We start from the raw sequence: 26228 nt of genomic DNA on the forward strand, positions 1-26228 counted from the left end.
AATTAATTTTATGAGAGCAAACAGGAACCCCAAAATGCTGCAAGTCCTGTTAAGGACTCATTAAAAGCATGTCACTAAATATATCAAATGTCTTATTGCTAGTTTTTATACAAAGACTAAATCAAAATATATTTTGTGTGGCACATGTACAAAGCAGAAGGAAAGTGAAAACAAATTCATAAGCCAAGAGAGTATTGAAATGGCCAGATTCCTAGAATGTACTAACCGCTTTGGGAGTTGAAAACACTCAACAACTTGCAGGCTAAAGCCCTAAATTAGCAAAGAAACTTCCAAGATAAGTTTCCTAAATGATCACTGATCTCCCTCTCAGACTAAATGAGCCAAATCTGTATGCTGAGCCTGATTTAGGCTACTGACCCCGTGGTGGAAAGTCTGCCAGAGGATGGGAGCAGTGGAGCAGGCTGGCCACAATCCCCACTCCACTTGGGAGGGCCAGAGTCAGCGAGCATAGACCAGAAAGATGTGAAGGGGGCAGCAGTAAAATCCTGGCTTCACTGAAGTTAGTAGCAAAAATCCTATTGACTTCAGCAGAATCAGGATTTCATCTAGGAAAAAAATTAATTTGGTATAGCTCTTGGGCAGACCCTTCCAGCAGGGCATCTGTTATATCTGGACATGTCTGCCCTACCCTGCTGTAATCTCAACGGGAGGGCAATAGACATACGGTTACCACCCTCCTCCAAGGCTGATATTGTCCTCCAGTGAATGTAGAAAGATGCAAGTTTCACTATCTGCACCTTCAGGGTTTAACCAAGCTCATTATGTCTAAATAATGGAACAGATAACCATGATCTGGAACAAAACTGTGAAGCTGTGAATTCTGAAGAGAGCCTAGAAGATTTTCCTACAAGAGGGCCTACAGGCCATGGACCTCATACTATCCTCAAGAATTAAAATCACTTACCTCTTCTAGGACATCTGCAAGCTTACTGAGTATCTCTTCAGGAAGACTCTGGAATGTTGGAACACTGTAATATAAAATGGAAAAGAACTATTGTTTAATTAATAAAGTTAGTTTATTTCATAAAGTCAGTTAATCAACAAGGTTCCACGAGAGCCAAACAACTTTATTATTTATAATCAATATGGACTCAATCTTGTACTGTAGTTCTTAACTACCAATTTTAGCTTAATAAGCATAACTCTTCAGGATTGATCATCATAAAAGTAGCATACACAGCGAATTCTTATTTCTCTATGTCTCCTTGGGTATAATTGAGACATTCAATGGTTACAGAACAGGAAGCTACATGGAATAAACATTTTGAAGCTACGCCTTTCCTGTATAAGGTGAAATGTGAATATCTTCTCAAAAATTCATATTGGGAATCAGCTAAATGAAACTATGCTACAAACTCTTCCGAGTGGCTTGTCTTCTTGGCTGCCCCTGCTCTCACTTTCTTCTAAGTGCAGCTTCTATGCACACTTGAGTGGGCCACAATCCCTGGGCCAAAGTTTTCAAGCACAAAAATTAAATGTAGGCTCCTAAATCTAAATTTTGGATTCTAAATAATTAGGTTGATTTTCAAAATTGCTTATTGCCCAGCAGCTCCCAGTTCACCTCAATGAGAGCTACTAGATGCTCCAAACTCTTGAAAATTAGCCCATTTATTTAGGAGCCAAAATCAGGATATAGGAGACTAATCTTAGGGTCTTATTTATGAAAATCTTGGTTCTGATTGCCAAGCAGCAGTAAACAAAAACATTAAAAAGGTTGCTTATACCCACTACCATTTGTGGTCCCTGGTCATGACCTGGGTCCCTCGTCTCTGCTCCCATCAGACTATTTTTCCTTCATGTGAATCATGTTCATTTCAGAGTGAGCACAGAGATGTGTTCACATTGGATTATGTTTTAAATTATCTTTTAAACCACTTGAAATAAATTTCATCTGATTTTTTTCAAGTGTTACAGTTTAAACCCTCCCCCACCCCGCTCTTCATTAACTTTGATTAACATTTCCAATCCTATTTTAGATTTAAATGTTAACACCATTGTAAAACTTCTCTGATAAATACATTATTCTTCTAATTAAATGCCAATTTAAAATATTTTTATAACCATACTAAGTGACATATTAGGCTTCTATGTTCTCTTCATTTTAACAATACTTGTATGAGAGAGGGCTAGTAGAAGCAGCAAATTATGGATGAAATTCATCCTGTGCAAAGGGCCAGCCCAAGGCCAATCATTTACATTCCACTTTAGCTGTCAGAACAGAATGTATGTGGGAGATGAGTGGTGTATAGGCTTTGGGTGGGCCCTCTATACAGGGTAAAGTGTACCCTAAATGAATCAGTCATTTTTGCCTGGGTAGATGTGGGTTCAGGCTTTTTTTAGATCACTGAAATAGAATCCTCCCATAGTGTAGAGAGCCAACAGAAGGCTCTCTGCATCGCAGAAACCTTCCACAAGGACTGTGCTGGGGGTTTGCTGGCAGGACAGCCACACATGGGTGTGCACACACTCACATGAGGCACAGATCGTTCTTGGCAGCCCCATATAGTCCAGTGTGGAAAGCCAAGGGGTAACCCAGAAACGGTCCAGGGAGGGACCAAAGATCCCAAAGTCCCAGTCCCCAATTATACTTGTTTTGAGTACCATGGCCACAGATTGTGGCGCATATTAGCAACCTAATGCTAGGGTAGGGGTGAAAGAGGCAGTGCTGCAGTCCTGGACTCTGGACCTGAGCTGGATTTCACCTCGCTAAGTGGTCAATATTCCAGCCATATAAAGTCTGGTTCTATGCAGGTGGAGTAAATCCAGTCTTGAGAGGTACTGACTGTTCTTGTTGCACATCAAAGTAGTTAAAGGTACTCAGCACCTCACAGAATTGGGCTCCTGTGAGTCCTCAGTCCTGCAAGGGCGTGAAGCATCTGTAATTCCCATTGCTGTTTATGGCATTTGTGGCTGCTAAATACTCCTAGGATAAATCCCCAAATTAACAGAACATTAACACTATTTATGTTAGTTTATAATATGCTCCATACCAAATAGCAACAGTATCGTATTTGGGGCCAAATCTCCTTCTCATGTGAAACTCCCAGTGAACATTTTTGAGCATGTGTTTACCAGAATTTTTCCCTATATGAGCTTAAAATTAATGTGTTCTGTGACATGGTTTATAGTAAGTTCTTAAAGTAGACAGAATCAGTCATCATTTATTAAATATTAATGAAATATATATAAATCAACTGTGTATTATTAATTACTAATTGAGGCACAACTGGCCACTTATTAAATCATGAGATAAATAACATATACAATTAGTACTTGTTACAAAGCCTACTGAAATCAATGAGACCCTTTCCATTGAATTCAATGGGCTTTGGATCACTTAGATACTGACAGTAATTTTCAAAGGCTTTTGCAAACATCTAAATATATGAATCCCATCCAATCTATAAAAATAATGATGCAGAAGTGTTCAGAGTAATTAAGTGCTTGCTGTTCCAGTAATAAATACATTTTGGCAAATGTAAGGGTTTTTAAAATGTAAGCGCAAGCTTCTGTCATTCACAGTATTTTTTCTGCAAAACACTGTTTCTAATGGAGGTACACTGCTGCTACTATACTGTGGACCAAAGTAAAAAGATGGGACAGAAATTATTGCTTTGATATCCATGTATTACAGACATTCATTATTCCAGCTTTACCATTCTCACAAGAAGAATCAGAAAGAATGAACTGATAGAGTATTATTTCCTACAAAAGATAGCTGTCCAAAATTTTGCACTGTGAAATTTCACCGAAATCAGAATTAGGACAGAATTTAGCACACCACATTTTTAATGAAAGTATTTTCCCTTTTAGAACACAGAATCTTCTGCAAAAACTTTGCTACAATGAAGGTAATAGATCCATTGCAGTCTAAGTTGTAGAAAAAAAACCTTTATGAAGCCTGTTTCTTAAGCAGATAAGAGAAATGGCTTTGTGTATGTTGTATCAGACAAACAATCTCAATGAACTAAATAGTCCTACTGTCAAAAGCTTAGGGTATTTAAACAAAATGAAGTTCACAACATAAAAGGGTGAAGGAAGGAAGAAATGTCTAAAGCTTTTTCACTGCAATGGAGCAGATAATTAGACAATGAGAAATGTTGATAAAGCACAAGTCCCAAACAAATTATATCCCAGAATTACAAAATTAAATATCTTAGTAAACAGAAAGCCTTTAGAAAGGATTTATGATAGCTCAGAAAGGACCAGGGTGCTTCTAAATGACTGGAGGGTGGTAATACAGTTAGCTTGTATTTACATTGTGGAAGATGCTCAGATACCACAGTGATGGACAAGTTTATAAAAATGTAGAAAGAATATATTTATGAAACGGGATAGAAAAAACAATTATTGATCTGTGAGCCTGATTTTATGAGGATTTTGAGATGTGAGATGATGATGATACACTGATAAGGAACGAGATTATGAAGATGGATAAGATTATGAAATGTGCAACATTATAAATGTATAACTCAAATGTATTGGATAATTAACTTGATATGTAAAAAATCATGAATAACTCTTCTATTGATATTATCAAATTGATAGATGAGGAAAAAACAATAGACTTAGCTGGATTTCAGGAAAATTTTTGATATTATATTATACAACACATTTACTTACAAAGACCAATATTTTCAAGTATGAGCATCCTCAATTAGGCACCAGAACCCATATTCAGTCAACCATGTTTGAAAATTTTGGCTAAATTCAAAAAGAATAACATAGGCAAGGACTACAGCATTAGCAAAGAGATAAGAAAAAAGTGGTCATGAAGAAAAAGATATGTAGTAGAAAGATAATAACTGGGGTGATACAAGGCTTAATATTTTTCTAACTTTTTACATACAATGTTTTCAGAAGGCTGCAAGTAGAAAAAAACCTTATTTTTGTTGATTGCTTAAAAGTGGAGAAGGCAAAGTCTGAAAATATGTAAAACAGAATAAACGTTATTCTGGATGTAATGTTAATTTATAAAGAAAAATCTGTTATCTTCAGAAAAAGAAAAATTAGAATGCAAGCTCATAAAGTAAGATCTTAAAAGGAAAGGCATCAGTTCATGCTAACTACGGGAGTGACACCGTCAAGGTCACAAAATTCAACACACTTGCTGGAGAACCTAATCCCAACCTCTTTCACTTCCCTGTTTTCTGTAGATATTCTCCCCAAAGAGCAGGAGAAATTGGATATCCCTCTCTTTCCCCCCTTCCCTCCAGTGTCTGAGGAGCTTTTGAAGGCCAGGGATCTTCTGGAACTGCTATCTAGAAACAAATGGTACCGATTCTCCTTGGACTTTAGAGATGGGTTTCTGAACCACAAGGTTCTTCTTGGCCAGACATGTAAAAGCAAATGGACTCTCGCCTCCCACCTCATGGACTCCTCTAGCAGGCTGTCTCATCATTATAGCAGACTGGAAATGCCCATTCAGGCACATTCATGTTTTCTCCTGAACTATTTACAGTGAACACTATTTTTTCCAGTTGCCTTAGATAATATCACATTTTGTCAACATCTATGTTATTGCCTAGGTATTTCTCATAGGAAACACTGCAGGTATTGAGATGGTGCTACATAAGGCAAAGCTGGAATGCTCTTAGATGTACTCACTCTATCTGTCCCTAATGAATGCTAATACTTAATTACTTGCATACCCCAAAATTCAACTGAAATTATTGTTCAGAGAACGGAGATGGGACCCCTGCATAGTAACTAATTTTCAGACTAGTGGTTAAGAACTGAAGGAGTGAAGTTGTACATAACCAGTTCAGATGGGATTTCAAAAGGTATGCAGCAAACTAATAAAGACAGCAAGAGAAGTACCTAGTGTTTATCAATTCAAACATATCTATAGCAAAGTTTGTAAGAGGCTATGGATCAGAGCTACTAATTCCATTTTTATGTTAAGATCATCAGTTTTCATTTTCTGGATTTTAAATTAAAACTGAGCTGGCTTGCATTGTTTTTACTTATTCCTCAATTATTATATGCCAAGTCCTGTAGTCAAAGATATTTACAGAAAGTATTTTATACATCTTGTAGAGGGTTTTTGGATAAGAGACTTTGTTCAATCCCAGATCCAGATTCTCAGATGCTGAGCACCCAACAGCTTCCTTTGGCATCAGTTGTAGAAGTGAGAGCACAGCACTGTTGAAAATCCATCCCCTAGTGTCTGCTCTACATGACATCAGGTTACAACGTACATGACCATTTTAGGCAGTAATAATTGGGTATGGATATTGTTGCAGAGCTCACACTAGCTGACCTGGTGGACTGCTGACACTTGAATATAAAATTCTGCTTGGGTACTTCAGTTCTGAACCATGGTAGGAAACCATAGCATGCAACATAAATGACCTTCCTGAAAAACTTCACACCAATTCCAATTAATAGATGCCTTTAAGCTAAACATTTAAAGGTAATGGTAGGGTGTGATTAAGAGTTACATTTACAGAATGACAGCTGAGGCTGGGAAGCTTGAGCAGGAGGAGCTGCACTGCAGCTTTTTACTCAGAAATGTCAGCGTATGAAATGTTGGGACTGACAAGATGTTACACCTCTTCTGTGTGGGTTTCTACCTGGTTAGTTTTTTCATCGTTCAAGACAGTGTAAGGAAATTGAATTTTAACAAAATGGGCCAATAAACCTTGGTCTTTTACCAATTGGCATACTAAGCTTTGTCAAAATGATGACTGAAGTAATAGAATAGATAGCAAATTGTTGCCATTATTGAAGCCACGATGAACACCGTATTGGAATTCCTTTAGTCTCCTTGACCAAGTGATTTTAGGTTTTAAGTCTGGGTATGGCACAGAGAACAGAATTAGTTGTGTTGGCTGATAATTTCCTCCTAGTGGTGAATGAAGTTCAAATGTCTATGAAGACTTTTTGGTCCATCTGCTGTCTTCAGAACCATTAACCACAACGTGTTCTTTGATTGTCAATACACACTGCAGGATAGATGGTTTCTCCATTAGCTGATCCTTTCTTTTTGAAAGATATCAGGAGTAATACTGTGTTACTACTCATCAGCTCTGAGGGTTCTTTTATATGGCATTCAAAGGGTTTCTATTCCTTGGCCCACCTGTTCAACACATCTGTACAACGAAGTCTTGGATTAGTGCTCAGACACAACACAGGGAGGCATGAGGACATGCTTGTAGGTTGAGGAACAAAGAAGAAGAAACAGAGAAGGCTGTTTTGGATCCCTTGTTTGTGACCTGGGTTCATGTGGCTATCAAACTCCTTCTGGATGTTCTGGTATCAGATACCTAAGATTACTATTTTTTCCTTTTGGGTTAGTGCTATGTGCTCTGCATGGAAGTGAAGAATATAGAAAGCTGCTTGCTTTGCAGTGCCTATTACAGAAATCATACCACACCTTGCTCAGAGGCTGGCAATGGATTCCAATTCATTCTGGGTGTAATTCAAAGTGCTGTTTTTGATCTATAAAGCATTTAAATTGTTTAGATTCCAAGAGGTCACCTATCTCCTTGTGTGGTGAGATCAGCTAATGCAGTCACTGTATGGTTTAAACTGGAGTAGGCTCTGCATGGTTTAAACTGGAGAAGGCTGGAAATAGGGTGTTCTTAGTAAGATGCCCTTGACTAACTTCCCTTCTCAATTCAAGAAAGAAAACATCTGTTGACTTTCAAGAACATGCTGCAAAACCTGCAAAAACTTTTTTTTGCTAAGCTTTTGAAAGGAGGGTATGTATAGCATTAGTGTGTATTACAGATAGTCCTAGTCGGTTACTTACAAAAGGAACACTTCACAATTTCCCATTGATTTATATTGTAATACATGCAATTGTTACAATAGTTTCACCTAAGCCACATAGTTACATGCATTTTAAAACTCAAAATAAATCAATACAAGGAAATAAAATTGCAGTCTGTGCCCATTTCCTGAAACTAATTTTTGTATCAACATAGTGGAATGAGGATCAAAGTATCTTACGATGCTTATCCTTTCTTCACAGCAAGTGCCTTCCCCACTATTGCCAAAAGGGCATTGCCTTTCTGAGCTCAAAGACTTCAAGATAAATACTGCCGAGTAGAATCTGACACTTGATTTAGGTTACTGGCAAAAAACTACATTCTGAAGAACTTGAGCTAGAATTGCCATCCAACGGGCAGCTGTCCAGTTGTCTGCAAGTAGTGTCAAGGAATAAATTGCTGGCGCAGCCATCCTCATGATAAATCATGACCTTAAAATGAGAAGGAAATAACTTGAGCTGAACCTTATCCACTGAAGTCTGAAAACATACATTTACTGCGATATCCTTGGTCTTGTGTTTGCGTTCTGGAACTAGTGTATCAAAGCAGCACACCACACACAGTCCAGCTGGTGTCTGCACAGATCTAAAACTACCTTCTCCATTATTATCTCTGTTCTTTTTAGATTTACTTTTGCTTACCTGATCTGCTTGTACAAAATACTTCTGAAAAATAATCAAGGAAGTTATCTGTAGAATATTGGCACCGCTTTCCATGGAAAATAGCCTCGTAGAGACTTAGCTTCTACTTTTACCTTGAGGGCCAGATTTTGTCACCTTTACATATATTGTCTGGTATGTGTAACACAATCCAGCAGAAATAAGTGGGACTGCTTGTGGAGTAAAGTACAACCCAATGCAAGAAAGGCCCTTATTTCCAGAGCTGCCAAATTCTGTGCTCTTCCACGTGGGACATTTCATGTAAACATTTAAAGAGCAATGTACATATTTGTAAGAAATTTGCATATAACTATACACTTCAGATTATGATCAATATACCCCAGTTTGGGGTAGGATATGGAAATGTACAAATCATTGCAGCTATGGTGGATAGGACGCTGGGTGGGTGCATCTGTGCTGGAGGATGTTTGGAAGTTCTAAGTAGTTGGGTGCATGCTGAGAAGTGTCTGGGGGATGCTAGAATGTCTGGAGGTTGTACCTAGCTGCTGGGGATGAGCAGGAAGCCTTTTGGGGAGGAAGCCAGCTGGGGATGGCTAGAGGGAGCCTGGTGGGGATATCTAGGGAGGGGAAGCTGGGGTTTGACCAGGGACTGTGTGGAGGTGCCTGGGAGGAGAATTTGGAAGGGTGGGGGAAATGAGGGCTCTTAGATCCAGGCCTAGTCACCTTACCTTCTGTCACCACTCATGCTTGCTTTTGATGCTCCTGCTGCCTCCACTTCTGGCTGCTCCTTCCCTGCTCTAATCTAGTAGGTGGAGCAGCAGCCTCTGGTAGCTGGCAGTAGCAATTACAGGCCATCCCTACTGCCCTGCTTATAGGTCAATATCTCAGCCTAGTTGTGGGAATGTGTGAAAGGGCTGTCAAGTGTGTGATATCACATGAGATATTTGACTCATGGCAGCCCTGTGTTGTCAAATGTCACACTGAAATACACCGTGAAAACAATGAAACACGACTCCTCCTTTCTGTCAGTGTCACAGATATTCTTGGAGGGGTGGAAGAGGGGAGGTAGTAAATGGGCACGGAATGGCAAAAACAACCCCACAAAAAGATGAATTAAGATTTGATCTGAGCTCTCCAAAGACTCCATATATACTCTATCACAATTATGACCGATAAGACAAATCTAGTCTTCCTGCAGCAATTCACAGTATATTTTACTTTGCTTACAAAAAAGCATAGAAAAAAGACAAAGAAATGTGGGGCTCCTAAACTCACACTTTAATTACAGTTGCATCTGGTTTGGGGGAAATCAGCTCAATACCACCACTTTTAGGAAAGGAGAATTTATTTGCTCTGTGATTGTCACAGATGACCTGCCTGCTGTGCTAAAGCTAAAATGGCTCTAAAATCATTCACACTCATTCATCTTGAAGAGAATGAAAATGAAAAGGCTACAAAGCCTTTTCAGCTCTGCCAACCATAACATAGTCATTACTCTGGTAAATAAACTACTTCCATTACTGAAAATGGCTCATACTAAGATTTCTCTCCAAAAACAATTACCTATATATCTACTAAAGACTGTAACATGTAGAAAAGTGTGAAGGATGCAATAATTAGATGACCTGCTGCACTGATTTTTATTTCAGTAAGAGACTGATGAAAGGAAATAAGAGTGAAAGACTATGTTCTTCTTCTTAGAACTCTTAACAACTTCTACACCCTGTGGTGAAAAGATAATACCTAGATTGACAGATGGATTACACTGGCCAATAGACAATGTGTGGAACAAATCTTGATCATTTACAGCACACATATTTTATTATGAAACCAGTGTGCATTGACTATGAAACAAACATTGTTCCCCTTTCCACAGGGGAAAAGGACCCTGACAGCAGTAGAACCAATGTGGTTTAATCGTATGCATGTCTGTATGGACCAGATATGAGGAGTTCATACAGAGTCATTGAAGCATTTAATTATTGTGGAAGAGAGTTCCACAGTATTAGAATACACCATATTATTTTGACTGCATTGAGAGTGAGGCAGGCGAGGGGAAAGGTCAGTGGATTCACAGCTATGTCAATCCGATGGTCATTTCACTACAGAGAAGGGACATGCGGTAATCACAGGGCAGACATTGTAATTCTAGACTCTACTTTTCAAAGCACTAGTTAATGTGATTGTCAAGGTTCTGTAGCATTCATGCAAGGTTCATGCACTTGGCAACATTCAGGGCACACCTGGAGTGTTGTGTAGGAGCAGTGCACACACGGATCCTCTCAAGGGCATGAACCTTGGAATCTCTCCCAGATGACATGAACCGTGGGAAGCCTCCCAGGACTGGGCTCAAGGCCCGAGAGCAAGGAATGCGGTAGATAGATATTGGTAAATAAGAATATTAAACAAAGCCAGTGTATTCCTTTTATCTGTTGGAGTATGTAAAGCGTGGGGGGAGAGAAAGAATAAAAGAGAGGGTGGAAAGCTGACAAGAGACCAGCCCGTCGGCAGACCAGCCTGCTTGCTTGCTTAAAGCCTTGTTCTGTCTTGTATTTGAACCGCAACAAGGTTCCTTTCCCACTCTGAACTCTAGGATACAGATGTGGGGACCTGCATGAAAGACCCCCTAAGCTTATGCTTACCAGCTTAGGTTAAAAACTTCCCCAAGGTACAAACTTTGCCTTGTCCTTGAACCGTATGCTGCCATCACCAAGCATTTTAAACAAAGCACAGGGAAAGAGCCCACTTGGAGATGTCTTCCCGCAAAATATCCCCCCAAGCCCTACACCCCCTTTTCTGGGGAAGGCTTGATAAGAATCCTCACCAAATCTTAAGAACAATGAAAAATCAATCAGGTTCTTAAAAGAAGAGTTTTAATTAAAGAAAAGGTAAAAGAATCACCTCTGTAAAATCAGGATGGTAAATACCTTACAGGGTAATCAGATTCAAAACATAGAGAATCCCTCTAGGCAAAACCTTAAGTTACAAAAAGACACAAAAACAGGAATATACATTCCATCCAGCACAGCTTATTTTACCAGCTATTAAACAAAAGGAAATTAACGTATTTCTAGCTAGATTACTTAGTAACTTAACAGGAGTTGTAAGTCTGCATTCCTGATCTGTTCGCGGCAAAAGCATCACACAGACAGACCAATCCTTTGTTCCCCCACCTCCAGATTTGAAAGTATCTTGTCCTCTCATTGGTCATTTTGGGTCAGGTGCCAGCTAGGTTACCTTAGCTTCTTAACCCTTTACAGGTGAAAGAGTTTTGCCTCTGGCCAGGTGGGATTTTATAGCACTGTATACAGAAAGGTGATTACCCTTCCCTTTATATTTATGACAGTGATTAATCACCCTATTTTGGTCAATAGAGTTCTAATTTTTAATAGGCTTCTCAGGTATTCTCTTTTGTCGGAAGTTAATTTAGTTTTTCTTCCTAAGTCTGTTTTTCTCTCACCCTGTCTCCATCTGACAATGGCTCATTATGAAAGACAGCCCTCTCTCTACATCTCATTTTGAAATCCTGCAGGAAGTATTGCAATTTTTTTAAAAACAGCCGCTGTCATGTCCAAAGGGGGGAATAATAGGCAGATATATATATAAACCCATTAATCCATTTTTCATGTGTTTAATCTCTAATAATCAAGAAAGACTATTTCTGAGTAACAGTTAGAAATTCCCAGGAGTGGTCTCATTAGTGAAAGGACAGCATTTTTCAAAAGTATCCAACAATTTTCAGTGCATCAATTTTTGGATGCCCAATTTAAGACACCTTGGGGGTCTCATTATATTGCATGCCTTTCATTTCCATGATCCCCAAATTTCGGAAGTCAGTCACAAACCATTTTTTTCTGTGGCTCAGTACAATTAGCTGCTACTGTATCAAGCTGAGTTTATCTTTTAAATGCTCCATAAATAATCAAGGATAAGTAAAATATGGACCATAGGTAAAATGGTTTTAAAAGATCATAAAGGAATTAGGTGCTGAAATCTCACTGAGATCTAATGTGACTTGGACACCTAACTCCCTTCGGCACCTTTGAAAATCCTGGCACAAAAAATGTTAAAATGAGGATGCAAAATTGTATTATATTAACCAGAATTCCTTCTTATGACACTGCAGCGAACTAAAACAAAACCACTTCTTTGTAGCAATAGATTAGCTAATGTCTTGATGTGCTTTGATTTATCTCCTTAGTGTCAGTGGATGCTAAAACTAGGATTTTCCCTGGATCATTTCTACATTTTTTACTTAAAAAGTCATTAAAGACTGGTTAGTATTTTGGAGGCACAGTGCATGTAAGTAAGTTATATGTACTTGTGGACCATTTGTTATGTTTCCCAAAACTAGATGCTCAGTTTAAATTGGTTTAAGATATTGTCAACATCTAATCTCAGTGTAATGGATTTATCTACTACACTTGACAGTAAATTGCCATAATAACATTGGTTTTGTGAAGACAGTGACAATATTATTTCCACAGTGCACAGAGAAGCTATTTGTCATGCTATTTTCACTGCTCTAATACGATCCCCATGTTATATTTTGCTTTTCCAATGTCGCTGAAGGGATATTTTCTACCAGTTCACCATGCATTTTTTTCCCAGAATTATATAAAGGAGCAATGGGTTGAAAAATGTAAAAAAAAAAAAAAAATTAGAAATTTACAGTTGTGGAGTCAGAGTCAAAAGTACTGCAAAGCCGTTGAAACCAAGTTGAGTCCCAAAGGGAGCTGCAGTTTGGTTCAACACTTCATAGGATCAGACTCTTCATTTGAAAAAACAGTTATTTCTCTGGGAAGCTCTGGAATATCGACTGATTATATTATTGGTAAAGCAAATGTGAGAAAAAATGTGTGTCTATATTTTCAAAATGACTCCAAGAATGGTCAGAACAGCATGTTGTAACAGTGAATAATGAGAAAATGATACTCGTAAAATGCTTTGCACAGTTGTAACTATTCCTGTTAGGGAACAACACAGAGCTTGTATGGGTTACCCTCAGTTTACCAATTGTATCACATGCTGAATTGCCGGAGAACTAGTTTCACGAATGACCTTGAGTTTCTCACGCACTGAACCAGAGCATCTTATGCTAATTAAATGCCATGGGTAGGGTGACAATAACAACTCTCATACAAATACAAGCACTTTTGATCTATGTAACATCATTGGTAATGGCCTTAGAGGAAGCTATTTAGTACACTCCTCACCAATAGTTGGTTTTATATAGTTATGAAGAAAAGAGGGGTAAAGAACCAAGACATTCCTTGTTCCTTTCCATTGCACTATGATAAAGCAACCAGATTTCTGTAGACTCATCCAAAAAAGAGCAGATGTTAATATACATGTTTGTTCTGTATCTCTAGAAAGCCTAACAGATGTGTTCAGAGACCCTTCTGTCCACACACTGTCTTTGTGAAAGCAATGAATATTTCAACAGGTGTTGCAAGATATCCAAAAAGTCATTGCTAGAAATAATTACTATGACACCTACCTATCAGCAGAAATCAAAAACATCCTCTTAAATTTCTGACCTGCACCATCACAAGGACATCTTAAACAGTGTGCTTTAATAATTGATCCTTGCTTTGAGATACGGAAGGGATGCTGACTTCAAGATTTGCCAGAGGCAATAATATACTAACAGCAAGTCCCTGACTATTTGAAGAATAGTGTCAGTGTCTTTGCTGTGTGCTCATTTGCTGGTTTTAGAGGTAGTGATGGAAAAGACATTACTGACCTTTAGGTTGTAATTCAGGACATTTACCTTGTGTGAATTTTTTAAAACTAACAAATGGTGTGGCTTCTTAATTCACTGCTTATAGCTGCTTTTATTAGTATTATTATTGGGACAGATCCTACAGACCCTAATCTTTACACAGACAAAACTCCACTTGAAGGTAAGCAGATTTTTGCCTGGATGAAGACCAAGTAAAGACTGTTGATGTAGTCCAATTTAAAAATTAATTTATGGTATATAGCACCTTTTATAAGATTTGCAGCACTTTACAGAATTATAAGCTCTCACACAAATCATTGTCTCCTATAGAAGGAGGAAAATTATTGGGGAAACCAATTTATTCTGTCTGCAGAGAGAGGTTTGTAAGATGGGCCTATGGCGTGTGGCCCTTCAATTACAGCCTTTCTATGTTATTCCCCAGGAACTGCTCCAAAATAGATAACCAAAGAGCAGTACTGTCACTGGCATGCTACCCATGGGAGAGTTCTGACATGTTGCCAAACGGTTCAGGAGTTAATGATGAAACTGTAGACATTAAATCACACTGAGCTATCAAATAGAAATTCTGTAGCTGATGCTGTTTAGGGAGGTTGATCCTCAGCTGGATGGACACCACCTCCCAAATGCCAGGGAGCCCCAGTAATGCAGTGTTTTGGGGCACTTGAGGGATGGGAGGGAATTAGAGATAGGTGGGAAATTATTTTCCCATGTGGTGAAAATGGCTTGTGATTTTGAAAATTTTCCAGTTCTGCATCAGGGCAAAACTGAGATCTTTTGAAGTTTTTCATCAAAAATGAGAGAGACAAAGACCAGCCCCCGCAATCCAAAATAGCCAGTGCTATGGCAATTAGGACACTCAGCTGGGATGTAGGAGACCCAGGGTCAAATCACCGCTTTGTGAAGTCAGACCAAGGACTTGAACCTGGATCGCCCTCATTCCAGCTGAGTACTCTAATACCAGGCTACTCAGTGGCAGGTGGTCAGCCTGGACCTGAGAACCATTCAATGAAAGTTTTGTCAAATCTGGCACATTCCTGCAAAAAGTTTCAGTTTGAACAAAACAGCATTTTCTGACAAAAAAACTGTTTTGCCGAAAACACCTGACCAGATCTAGTGTGAATGCTGCTGCTTCGGCTGCACTCCCCCAATCCTTTTGTGTACCAGGTCAACTTGGCCAGTATCTGTTCTACCGTAATCTCTTTTATGCCTTAAAGTTGTGGGTATATTATGGTCCTGTCAACACATCAAAGTCACCTCATTTCATAGAATCAGCACTGATCGAGGCACTCAGGAAGTCCACTGAAATGTGGTGCCAAGGACACTGGCCAGAAAAGGAGCAGCTTAGATGTATCAGGGTTCTGCTGCTAAGAGAACCATGGACGGCTTGGGAACGTGAGACAGTTCAGAGACACACTTCCTCCGCATACATCTATTCCAGAGGATACCCTCAGTTTGGGGAAAACAGTAGGAAGTCTCTCCAACTCTCTTCTCCCTTTTTTTCTTTTGTATATAATTGGCATGATTCTCAAACTTTTGTAGTGGTGACCCCTTTCACACAGCAAGCCTCTGAGTGCAACCCCATCTTATAAATTAAAAATACATTTTTATATTTAACACCCCATTATAAATGCTGGAGGCGAAGCGGGGTTTGGGGTGGAGGCTGACACTCACAACCCCCCAGGTAATAACCTCACGACCCCCAGTTTGAGAACCCCTGCCATATGGTTTATATTCCTGTAAAATACATTTCATCTCTTCCACTGAGTTAAAGAAAATAGAAGAACAATTTGCTTCTCTGCTGCCTGTAATTACAATTTTTTTATCCTGCCAGTATAATCCTTACTCCTCAGGTGTCTAACATTATCAGTGGACAGTATGCCTCCATTGTGTTACATTATATTTCCAATATAAGAAGTTTAAAAAACAACAACAACACAGAAATAACATCCAGCTTTTTTTAGATTAGATCATAGTTTCTATTAAAGAAATAATTGGATAAGCTTAGGGTATTCAAAATAAAGTTTGTAAATTCAATTGCTTTGAAAACACAATTTAAACACAGCTACAATATATTATAAATAAATTCAAAGCAAAGAAATTGTTAACTGGAAAAATATATGTAAGAATGCCTGAAATGCAATTTAAGTTATGAAATTAAACTCTCCATTCATCTAGCATCAATTACTTTCCCAAATATTTACTTATTCGTTGCTTTCAAAATGGATAATTTATTTAAAGGACACAAAGAACATCAGATCTCACTTCGGTGCACTGCATCCATTTTGCCTAGACCAAGTCTGCCATCCCGCCTTTGAAAGGAAAACATGTATAGTTTTAAATTCTACCCAGTGCGTGTTATTTTTTCCTATACCTCCCTGACGTCAGCAACACAGATCTTACATTGTTTTTATTACACAGTTCTGATATTAACACATCAAAACCAAGCAATTGAATACTAGATATAACCGACTAGGACAATTATTAGAGAAGCTTTTAAATCAAGCAATTCTATTTAGAGTTAATGGATTATTAGCCTACAGGTTACAAAACACAAGTGTATTTCATAAATACCTCTCAGCATATGCAACTACTATTTCAATCAATTTCTTTCTGGCTGAGCAGACTAAGAGAAGACTCTTTGATGTCCATTTATATTGCTTTTTCTTGGTTGAACCTGTAAAGTTTTCCCCTTTTTTGTTTGTTTTTGTTTCCAAAGAGTGGTACAACCTAATTTGAGTTCTGGAATTTTTAATAGGTATTTCTTCAGTATGAATCAAGAAGGCGGATATTTACATAGGGAGACAATACACATAGTAGGTAGCAGTTTTAAAAAAAAGCCTTGTGTTGCAGATAGGATGTAAGCAAATGCAAATCTGATTCTGAAATTAGCCTCCAAGTGCTTTCAACACTGAATTTCTGGCTTTGCATGGGTGCATGGGTGCTTAGTGGTCTAATTTCTAAATATCCCTCCAGGGCTATTCACCAGGCTTTTTTATATACTGGTATTTAATTTGGAAAAAAATGTATCATGTTATATACTATATACATAACATAGCAAGAAAAATGTTATGGTGCCTAAAAGTCAGACAGCCATTCTGTCAGACATGACTATTACTACAATTTCTTTACATGGCATGGGAAAATGTGCTAAGACCCTTTTCAGAATTAAACAAACAAACAAACCAAAACCCCACAGTCCCTGCCCCAAAGAGCGTATTACCTAATTGTGAAGATACAAGGCTTTTTTCTTATTCAGATTTACACATTAAAGGAGTGCATTTTTTTTTCATCCCACTCTTCATCTTCCTGGACTCTGGGCTGAATTCTGAAATCCCTCTTTGGACAGCAGTTTAAGAACATATAATGATTTTGAGCTACTCTCAGCTTGTACCATGGAATATTGTTAACTGTTGCATCTGCTTGTACCTGTTTATAGCGTAAGCTTTTGGGGGCGGGGATTCTATTAGTTGTTTGACACATTGTACTTACTTTAAAGGAGTGTGTATATATATATATATGTGACTAATGTTAATGTCATGATAAATGGCATGTAATCAAAATATTAACTTCTTTCATAACAAATTCTCATTATGGTAATAATATCTGAAAATGGCCACACAGTTGACACATTTCCTAATTATAGTTCTAAATAAATTGGGCTCACCTGTGCCTTTAAGCCACTGGCTTTTGGTATGGGTAGATTTCCAGGGGACATTGCCTCAGGGAATCAAAATGTCTCCTGAAATTGCCAGACATGCAGGGAAAGCCCAAGTGAGGTTATATGCCTCTGGAGCCTTCTCTCTTCCTAATTCCCTTTGGGATGCTAGTGTAAGGGGACTGTTGCCCCCTTACTAACATTCAGTGAGGGTGTTTAGTTGCTAGCTCCCAGTACTAAAAGGGGGAAGGGTCGATGAGGAATCAAGACCGTGAGACTGACAGCCTCCAGGAACAATGGGGAGAGGCCAATGTTCCAGGTCAGCCTGAATGACAGGGCAGGCAGGCTAATCAGGGAGTCAGGAGGCCAGGGAGGTCCCGTCCTCCGTGTGTGAGCTGGAATTGCCTGGGTCAGACAGAGTGGGGCCGAGCTAAGGAGAAAGCAGGGGCCCAAGCTGAGCTGGGGAGCAGAGCTGTGCCAGATCCAGAGAGAGCAGACCCTGTCCTGGGAACAGAGCTGCAGCCCCAAAGCCAGAGGCACAGCCCAGACACAGCAGACTTGCCCTGGGAGCAGAGCTGCAGCAACCAGAGCCAGAGGGGCCAGAAGAGCAGCCCAGGAAGCAGGTCAGTGCTGGGAGCAGAGTCACAGAAGCAGCCTGCAGAGCAGACCTGTCCTGGGCGCAGAGCTGTAGCAACCAGAGGCAGAGAGGCCAAAGAAGCAGCCCAGGGAGCTAGAGGCAGAGCAGCAGCAGCGCAGACACAGTGGTGGAGCTGGGGCTGGAGCAGTCCGGAGCTGGGTGCAGTTAGCAGCTGGAGAGAGCGAGGGGGACCCTGGGCAGTGGGCCCAGCACAGGGAGACGCCTCACCCAAGAGGCTCTGCAGGCCAGGCTTGGATCGTAACCCCGCCAGGTGGGGGGCGACACTGGGAAGAAGGGTTCTACCACTTACAGCCTGAGAGCGTGTGGCCACCACCAGAGCAAGTGTCCAACCCACAGCATCCCTGCAGCACAGCCAGGGCCTGAGAAGGAGGCCTGGGACTTACAAGGAACAGACTGTGAACTACCCTTATATTCCAGAGACACTGTTTATGAATGTTCCCTGCCACAGGGCGGGTTGATGGGTTTCCTTTAACCTTTCCCATTTTTCCTTATTCTTTTTAATTGTTGATTAAATAACGTGCATTTGTTTTCACTTGTATGTAATGGTCAGTGGGTCAGAGAAGTGCCCAGTGCAGAGAGAGTACCCCGGAGTGGGGACACCTTAGCCCCTGTCCTAGGTGACCACAGCAGGGTTGGGGGTCGAGCCCCCCATGAATCCTGGGCCCAGCCTTGTTGGGGTTACGAGGACTCTGCCAGACAGGAGAGCGGAAGAGGAGTCCTCAAGGGCAGGGAGGCCACTGGGTAAAGGAAGTGAGAGCGAGGACTCAGATCCTTTCGCTAGCCCACTTCACCGGGGTAGTGCAGAAGCCAGGAAGATTCCCCACAATAACGGGACTATTCCCCCGCTTACACTAGCAATACTAGACAGTAGCAATTCTTACACACGGGGAGCAAAAAGACTTCAGTTATGGCTCTTACGATCTTTCATCCTTGCACATACTGCGTGGGTGAGAACAGCTGGGCTGTAGGTGATGGAGGGTATGTCTGTTCCTTCCAAACCTCTGTGTGCACTTGTCTTATGTCCTGAGAAAGGACTCTGATTTTTCAAGGGGTTTATTTAACTCTAGTTTACAGAGCTGCAAATGTTATGCTCCTAAAAATTATGCTGGCAAATGCTCAGACCTTTCAAAAACCCTGCTTAATTATTTCTCTCAATAACCTATTCTGTCATTCCATTCCTGTGCCAGTGTTACAAAAAGTATGCATTTCCATTTGTTAATTTTAAATATTCTATATAAATGTTCAGTATCTCAGTTTTTGTATTAAAAAAGGGAGTATCTTATTGATTTGTTCTATACCTCAGCCAATCAGTTGTTAGCCATCTCTTTACTAGGCAAAATAATTTCATTCTTTGCAGTCACTTGTAATATGCAAAACCACTTAACCTTTAGCCACTTTCATTTCCTTTCTCTGGGTATTTTAATCTCACCTAGATTTTTCTTGATACAACCGTAACTCAACAGCACTCCAGATAAGGCTGTGCTGTAGCATTGTTTTTAATACAAAAAAAGATAGAAAATTATATAATTTTCTATACCTTCTTAAATGCAACCAACCATCCTGATTACTTTTTGAACTGCTGAGGCACATTATGTAAGCACATTCATGGAGCTATGAGAATTTCTTGTTCTTTTTACGGAGAGAATTCTGCTGGCTAGGAGCTCATCATCATCAGTCTATATAAGGAGTTCAAATTATTTTCCCAATTTGCACTACCTTGTATTTTTCTATTCTAATACCTTGTATCACATGCTACCTGATCTGCCAGTTTCATTAAGTCCTTCTGAAGTTTTTTACCATCCTTTGTAGTTTTCAGTTATTTATGGGATTTCCAGTTGTTAGTAATATCAAGAAACTGATTTTCCAAATACAGTATTGTACTCAGTATGTAAGGCATTCACAAAAGGCGTGCACAGTAACGCAAAAGGGAGTGCACAGTGGTTGAACTTTTTGGACAACTCTCCATCCCCTCCATGCTAGTGTTCCCCAAAGGAGGTAATTTTTGGACATCCTGCTTTGCTGGCTGAGGTTAAGAATATAAGAATGGCCATATTGGGTCAAACCAATGGTCCATCTATCCCAGTATCCTCTCTTCCAATGGTGGCCAGACCAGATGCTTCAGAGGGAGTGAACAAAATAGGGCAACTTATTGAGTGAGTGAACAACGGAGCTAACAGAGGGAGTTTGCCTGGAAGTTCGCCTGGGGAGAGCCCACTGAGGCTTTCATCTTGCAGGCTTCTCTGAGTAGTTACTACAACACCTGAGGAAGCTCTTAGATGGGAGGTAATATGGATGGTGAGCATTTAGCTGTTGTTACCTGCACAGGATGTGCCATGTTTGTCTTTTTCCACAGGACAGAAGTGACTTTGTCTGTACAAAGTGCAAGCTGGTCTCCATATTGGAAGAGAAGGTTCAAGGTCTGGAGAAACAAGTATCAACCCTGTGTTGCATAAGAGAAACTGAAGATTTCCTGGACAGATGTCAGGATATGCTTCTTCGGGCACAACATTCTGAAGATTCAGAGCAGGCTGCGCAGCGGGGACAGAAGGACGGTGAAGAAATTTGTCAGCATGTGACCTCCAGAAGAAGAAAGGGGAGCGCCCATGTACCAGCAATGCAGATACAGGTAAGCAACTGTTTTCATGTTCTCTCCACAGGTACGAATGCGGAGAGTGGACTAGATGATACATCTGAGGGAAGGGAGCAGAAGGAGACTCCGCTGATTAGAAGGCATGAGATGCACTGTCTAAGGGAAGGGAGTTCCACGACCACTGCTCCCAAGAGAAGGAGGCGGGTGGTGGTGGTGATTGCGGACTCCCTCCTCAGGGGGACTGAGTCATCTATCTGCCACCCCGACCAGGAAAACCGAGAAGTCTGTTGCTTGTCTGGAGCTAGTATTCACGATGTGACGGAGATGTATTAGTTGAAATCTTTAAAAATAGCTAAATACTTTTAATGACACATTCTGGTGTCAGACAGGTTCTATGGGGAGATAATTTGCATGACACCACTTTGCTGCTTCATAATTTAAGTCTTAGGCAACCATTTTGTAAAGGTTCCAACACCAGTAAGGACTTTACCTTACTAATGCCATGGCATGCCAGTATAATGCCATCTCCCAGTGTTTCTCTACAAATTACCCTAGTTCTCTGCATGAACGCAGCATCTTCCTCATAGCTGTGAATGGCAATATCCGTTTTTTCCGTACAGCAGTACCTCAGAGCCAACTACCAGATCACAAGACATGGTGCTGGCTGCATTCCTTCACCTAAGTTATATTACTACCAGCTGTCCCCTGTCCTGCTGGAAAGAGTCCAAAGGGAACTCCCAGGGTCTTCTATACTGAAGCACATTCCATCACTGTTTTATCTCTGTGACTTTTGAACTCTTTGATACTCCTTCTTCAGTGGTCTTTGTATGAGTACATTAATGGATTCAGTACATCCAAGGATGTTTTATACTTTGTACAAAAAATAGAAGATCAACATGTTATTGCTGTGCTAAAAATCAAACACATAGAACATTCTTTGGACTCAAAGAAACAATGCCAGAGGCAAGCGCATTAACTCAAATTCATTTTGGGCTCAGCTTCTCCCTCAAATGCTATGGTTTCATGGAAAAAAACATGCACTTCTTCCATAACATTGAAGATAAATGCATGCAATTTCTAAATATGTATTTGAGATGGGAAAATGGAATTCATCCTATTCCTGATTTGAGGGAGGATAAAAGGGCACAGATAATGATCACACATATTTTAAGATATGAGTTCATGATTTCATATTAGAAAATGTTCCAAAAAGCTATATGTACAGTAGGGCAAGTTATATCAACCACCCAGCAGATTTACTTTACATTATACAGGTATTTATCCTAAAAGTTTACTAACAGCTATTGGTCACCTCAACATTTTGGGTAAAGCCCAGAAAATTTACTTCCAGGAAAATACAGGACAAAAATTAGATCTGCCATTCACAACCATACTGACATCTCCAAAGATAATATTATTTATGAGAACTGTAAGAGCAATGCAGACATCAGATCAGAGGACTCTGAAGCTAAATGTTTTGATTTACGAGATGGAAAGAAACATTTAAGCCAAAATATTTAGATCCTAAATCAACCACATTCATGGTCGACCATCTTACGTACTTTGTGTTGGCTGGCAACCTCCTCTGAAATCTCACTGATAATCACCATATCTGAGTGACATTCCCTGATAACATTACGGTGAATTTTAACCTTATTTACAAAACAACTAGCAGTATCAAGCAAAAACTCACATAGGAGAAATCTGGACTATATCTTTCCTTTCTGTATACATCAGTATTTCTCAGTAATTCAGAGGGTTTTTTGTAGAAAAAGCCCAGAACAAGGCTGCCACTTGCCATCTTTATGCCTTAACTTCTCTGCAGATAGTCAGGCTAAAGTGTACGTTCAATTATATTAGATTCTGTTCTTTTGCTTACTGTTACAATCTAGTCAAGTGCCCACGCTTGGCCTCTCAGATTGCTGTAAGGGGATCCAACATCGGGATCCCATGTGCTGTAAGCCTCCAGAGTCCGAACAGAGTCCATGCACTCTCCTTAGCTTGGAATGACTAGGAAAACTCCTGGTGCACATTGTCCATCTAGCACTCCTTCCTGAGACATGAAATCTCACAGCCCAAATGTCCAGCCTCTGGGAAAAGTACTCTTCCTGTAGCTTAAACACACCATCACCCAGAACTCAAGCTGTACGCTTTTTCTGGGGTGTAACACAAAACACAGAGACTTTGCATAGGATTCTAAACCATGAGAAACACAGAGATCTATACAGAAATAAACCCTGAACACATTTCCCCTCCTCACTTTCCTTACCACCCTAGAACATTCCTTGCTGGGATCCGAGTCCTGTGGGGCCATCCAGCTTGCATTGTCAATCATGGAACCTCTATCTCTCCTAATCAGCTTGCTTTGAGCTTGGTTGGTCCTGCAGCTAAAGTAGGTCTCCCCTCCTATGAAAGTCTGCCTGTGTTTTCCCCTCACTCATGCTCAAAGCTTCCTGCATGACTCTGAATCCCTCAACTTTATATGTCCTGCCACCATTATCTGGTTCCCTTGTCCTGGTAATTTTCCACTCTCCAAACTACAGCTGTCATGGTTGGGCTGTGGATGGCTGGTGTGCCCTGGTCAGCTGCTAAGTTGTGATCAGGAGATGAGTAGCAGGGTCACGAGTGAGCTGGGTCAGAAGTCAGGGTTGGGCACCAAGTTGCAGGCAGATAGCACGGTCAGAGTCAAGCCAGATGTCAGGGACCATGGGTCTTTAACCCTAGTCTGTAGGGCTCTTCAGAGCTAGTAAGTTCCAATATGCCACCCAGTGATCTGCAAACTGTTACCAGAATAGAAGCTAAACTCTGCCATAAGACCCCAGTCCTGGGTTCTCCCTGCTTAAGACTGCTTCACCTGCAATCCCTGTTCTGGCTGCTACACTCTTTATAACCTGTCTCTGCCTGCCTCCTGACACCTGACTCTCAGTTTTGCCCTCTTGCCTGCCTCAGACTCTGACCACCTGATATTTGACCCAGCCTGACTCCCAACCCCTGCTCCGACTAGTAGGTCATACCAACCACGTTTCAGGTGTGACACTGGATCAGAATACCAGGAATCTGGGGACGGGCACCAAGGTAGCAGATGAATAGCAGAGTTGTGGTTGAGCTGGGTCAGAATATTAGGAAGTTGGGGCTGGGCACCAGGTTATAGACAGCAATCGAATAGCAATGTCGAGACCTACGCAAGGTCAGATGCCAGAACCTAGAGTCTACTGCAAGCAGGGTCTGGAGCAGAAGCAGGAAGCCAGTCTGTGTTGTTGCTCAGACAGCTCTTCAGGCTCGCTTCCTGATTTAAATACTAGTATCAGCCAATCAGTAGGCTCTGAGAGGGTGCCACTCAGGCCCTTTTGAGCAGTGCTTCCTGCCAAGCCTAGCTTCGTGAGTCTTCCAGTAAATGCCCAGTCTAAGCCTCCAGTGGCTATGTAAAAGCATCAGTGGCCCAGAATCCCCAGGGTTGCACGTTCTTACATAGCCCCCTACAGACCAGTTAGAGGAAGTGGCTTCTCCCAGGTCCAGCCAACCTCCTTAGTGCACAGTTGTTAAGGTTGATGACTCTCCATTGGCTTTCATCTTGGAGATGAGCATTTACAGTCTTGTCAGCAGTGGAGGCTATATAGAGAGAGATTCCATGCCACAGCAATTTTCATAAGAACAGCTTCACAATCTGAAGCAGAATTTTACAAGTTGTACAGACAGATCCTCCGAATTGTCACACCTACCAAATCACCCATCACATAAGGCCTACCAAACCGTAGGCAGAACCATTTTCCATCCACATCAGCAAGAACGAACAAACAAACAAACAAGACAAACACTGACAACAATGCTTAGAGGACTTAATACTGGAACTTTATTTTACAACTACAGTACATTAAAATAGTTTGTTCTCAACCTATATGCCTAAAAATGTGAAAAGTTTTTATTATTATTATTATACAACATAGTATTTGTATGATCATGGCAATGAAACATTGTCGCAGTATTTCACTAAACCCAGGTAAATACACCAAAAACTAACTGCTCTTTCTCCAAAGACTAAATCTCTAATGCAGAGTGCATTAAATCTGACTGTAGCTACAGCATCTTTATGTAATGTGGAAAAGAGAATTACACACAATATTCCTTGCTGAAATGTTTCAAAGAATTGTCTAATTGCCTACTTACTAACAGATAACCAAATTTAAAGCTTAACTTGTAATGAAAGCAACAGTTCTTCTGCATTTGGCCCTTAAACTTTAATACAGTTCAGCATGCAATACATATACAAGAAATCTGGTGGCTTTTGCTTTACTCCCAGGTGCCTTTCAAAGAGCTTATCTTCAGTCTCAATATGTTTTTATTTTTTAACATTATTTCTTTGCAATCAACAATTATCTCCTTCAGATCTTCTATAAAGATCAAAAAAATATGCTCTCAGAACAAAACTATCTAAATTGAATATGTTTGATTTCAATTTCCAGATGAAGTCACAATTAGTTACACTGTAGTCATAGCTTCTTAGTGCTTTTACTATTTTACTTTTGTTTGAAAGAAAGTAAATTGAGACATGAACTCATCCTTATAGGGTCTCCATTACGGAAGCCACATTTTTTTGTGTCATAACATCATCTTAAGTGTTTTCTGCTTATTAACAATTGTTAATAGTTGAAGTAATCTGATCTTTTAATACCTTACTTATTATTTCATGTTTAACTGAATTTTAGCAGAGGTTTATTAAATGGCCTGGGAACAAGAATGGCCCTTGAGAGACAAAGAATTCATCAATTATCATTTTTGCATTAGAATGTTTCCTCTCTATGTGGGCTATTAGGAATTAATTTCTTCAAGTTTATTAATGAGAATACTGAGCTGTAAGATGATTAATCTATGATGAGTGATGTGATGTGAATAATCTATGATGAGTGATGAAAAAAGGACAAACACTTCCGTATGCAAGCTCACAAAGAATAGCAATAGTTTACTCCTCATCACCACAGTTCCTCTCCCAAAAATGTTATACAGTCTCTCAGCAGAAAAGAGAGAGTGATCAAGTGACTTCCATACAAACAATTTGAACACACTTAAATTATAGTTGTTAGTGTTCTTTCATTTGTGAATCCAGATATCCCTTTACACACTGTAATTCATCATGCTCATACATAACTATATAGAAGAAAATATATT

The 26228-nt window shown here is 40.1% G+C and overlaps 1 protein-coding gene across 3 annotated transcripts in view; it reads right to left on the reverse strand.

The window, feature by feature from the left end:
• PRKG1 (protein kinase cGMP-dependent 1) overlaps positions 1–26228 on the reverse strand; it is an 892904-nt gene that overhangs the window by 287697 nt on the left and 578979 nt on the right. For all 3 annotated transcript variants that reach the window (XM_084633959.1, XM_084633958.1, XM_084633960.1), the window contains exon 5: positions 926–989. In XM_084633959.1, coding sequence (XP_084490085.1) covers positions 926–989 — 64 coding nt within the window. The remainder of the gene's footprint in view (positions 1–925; positions 990–26228) is intronic.

Source organism: Lepidochelys olivacea, assembly GCF_965140295.1.
Source record: "Lepidochelys olivacea isolate rLepOli2 genome assembly, chromosome: 7".
Classification (NCBI taxonomy): Eukaryota; Metazoa; Chordata; order Testudines; family Cheloniidae; genus Lepidochelys; species Lepidochelys olivacea.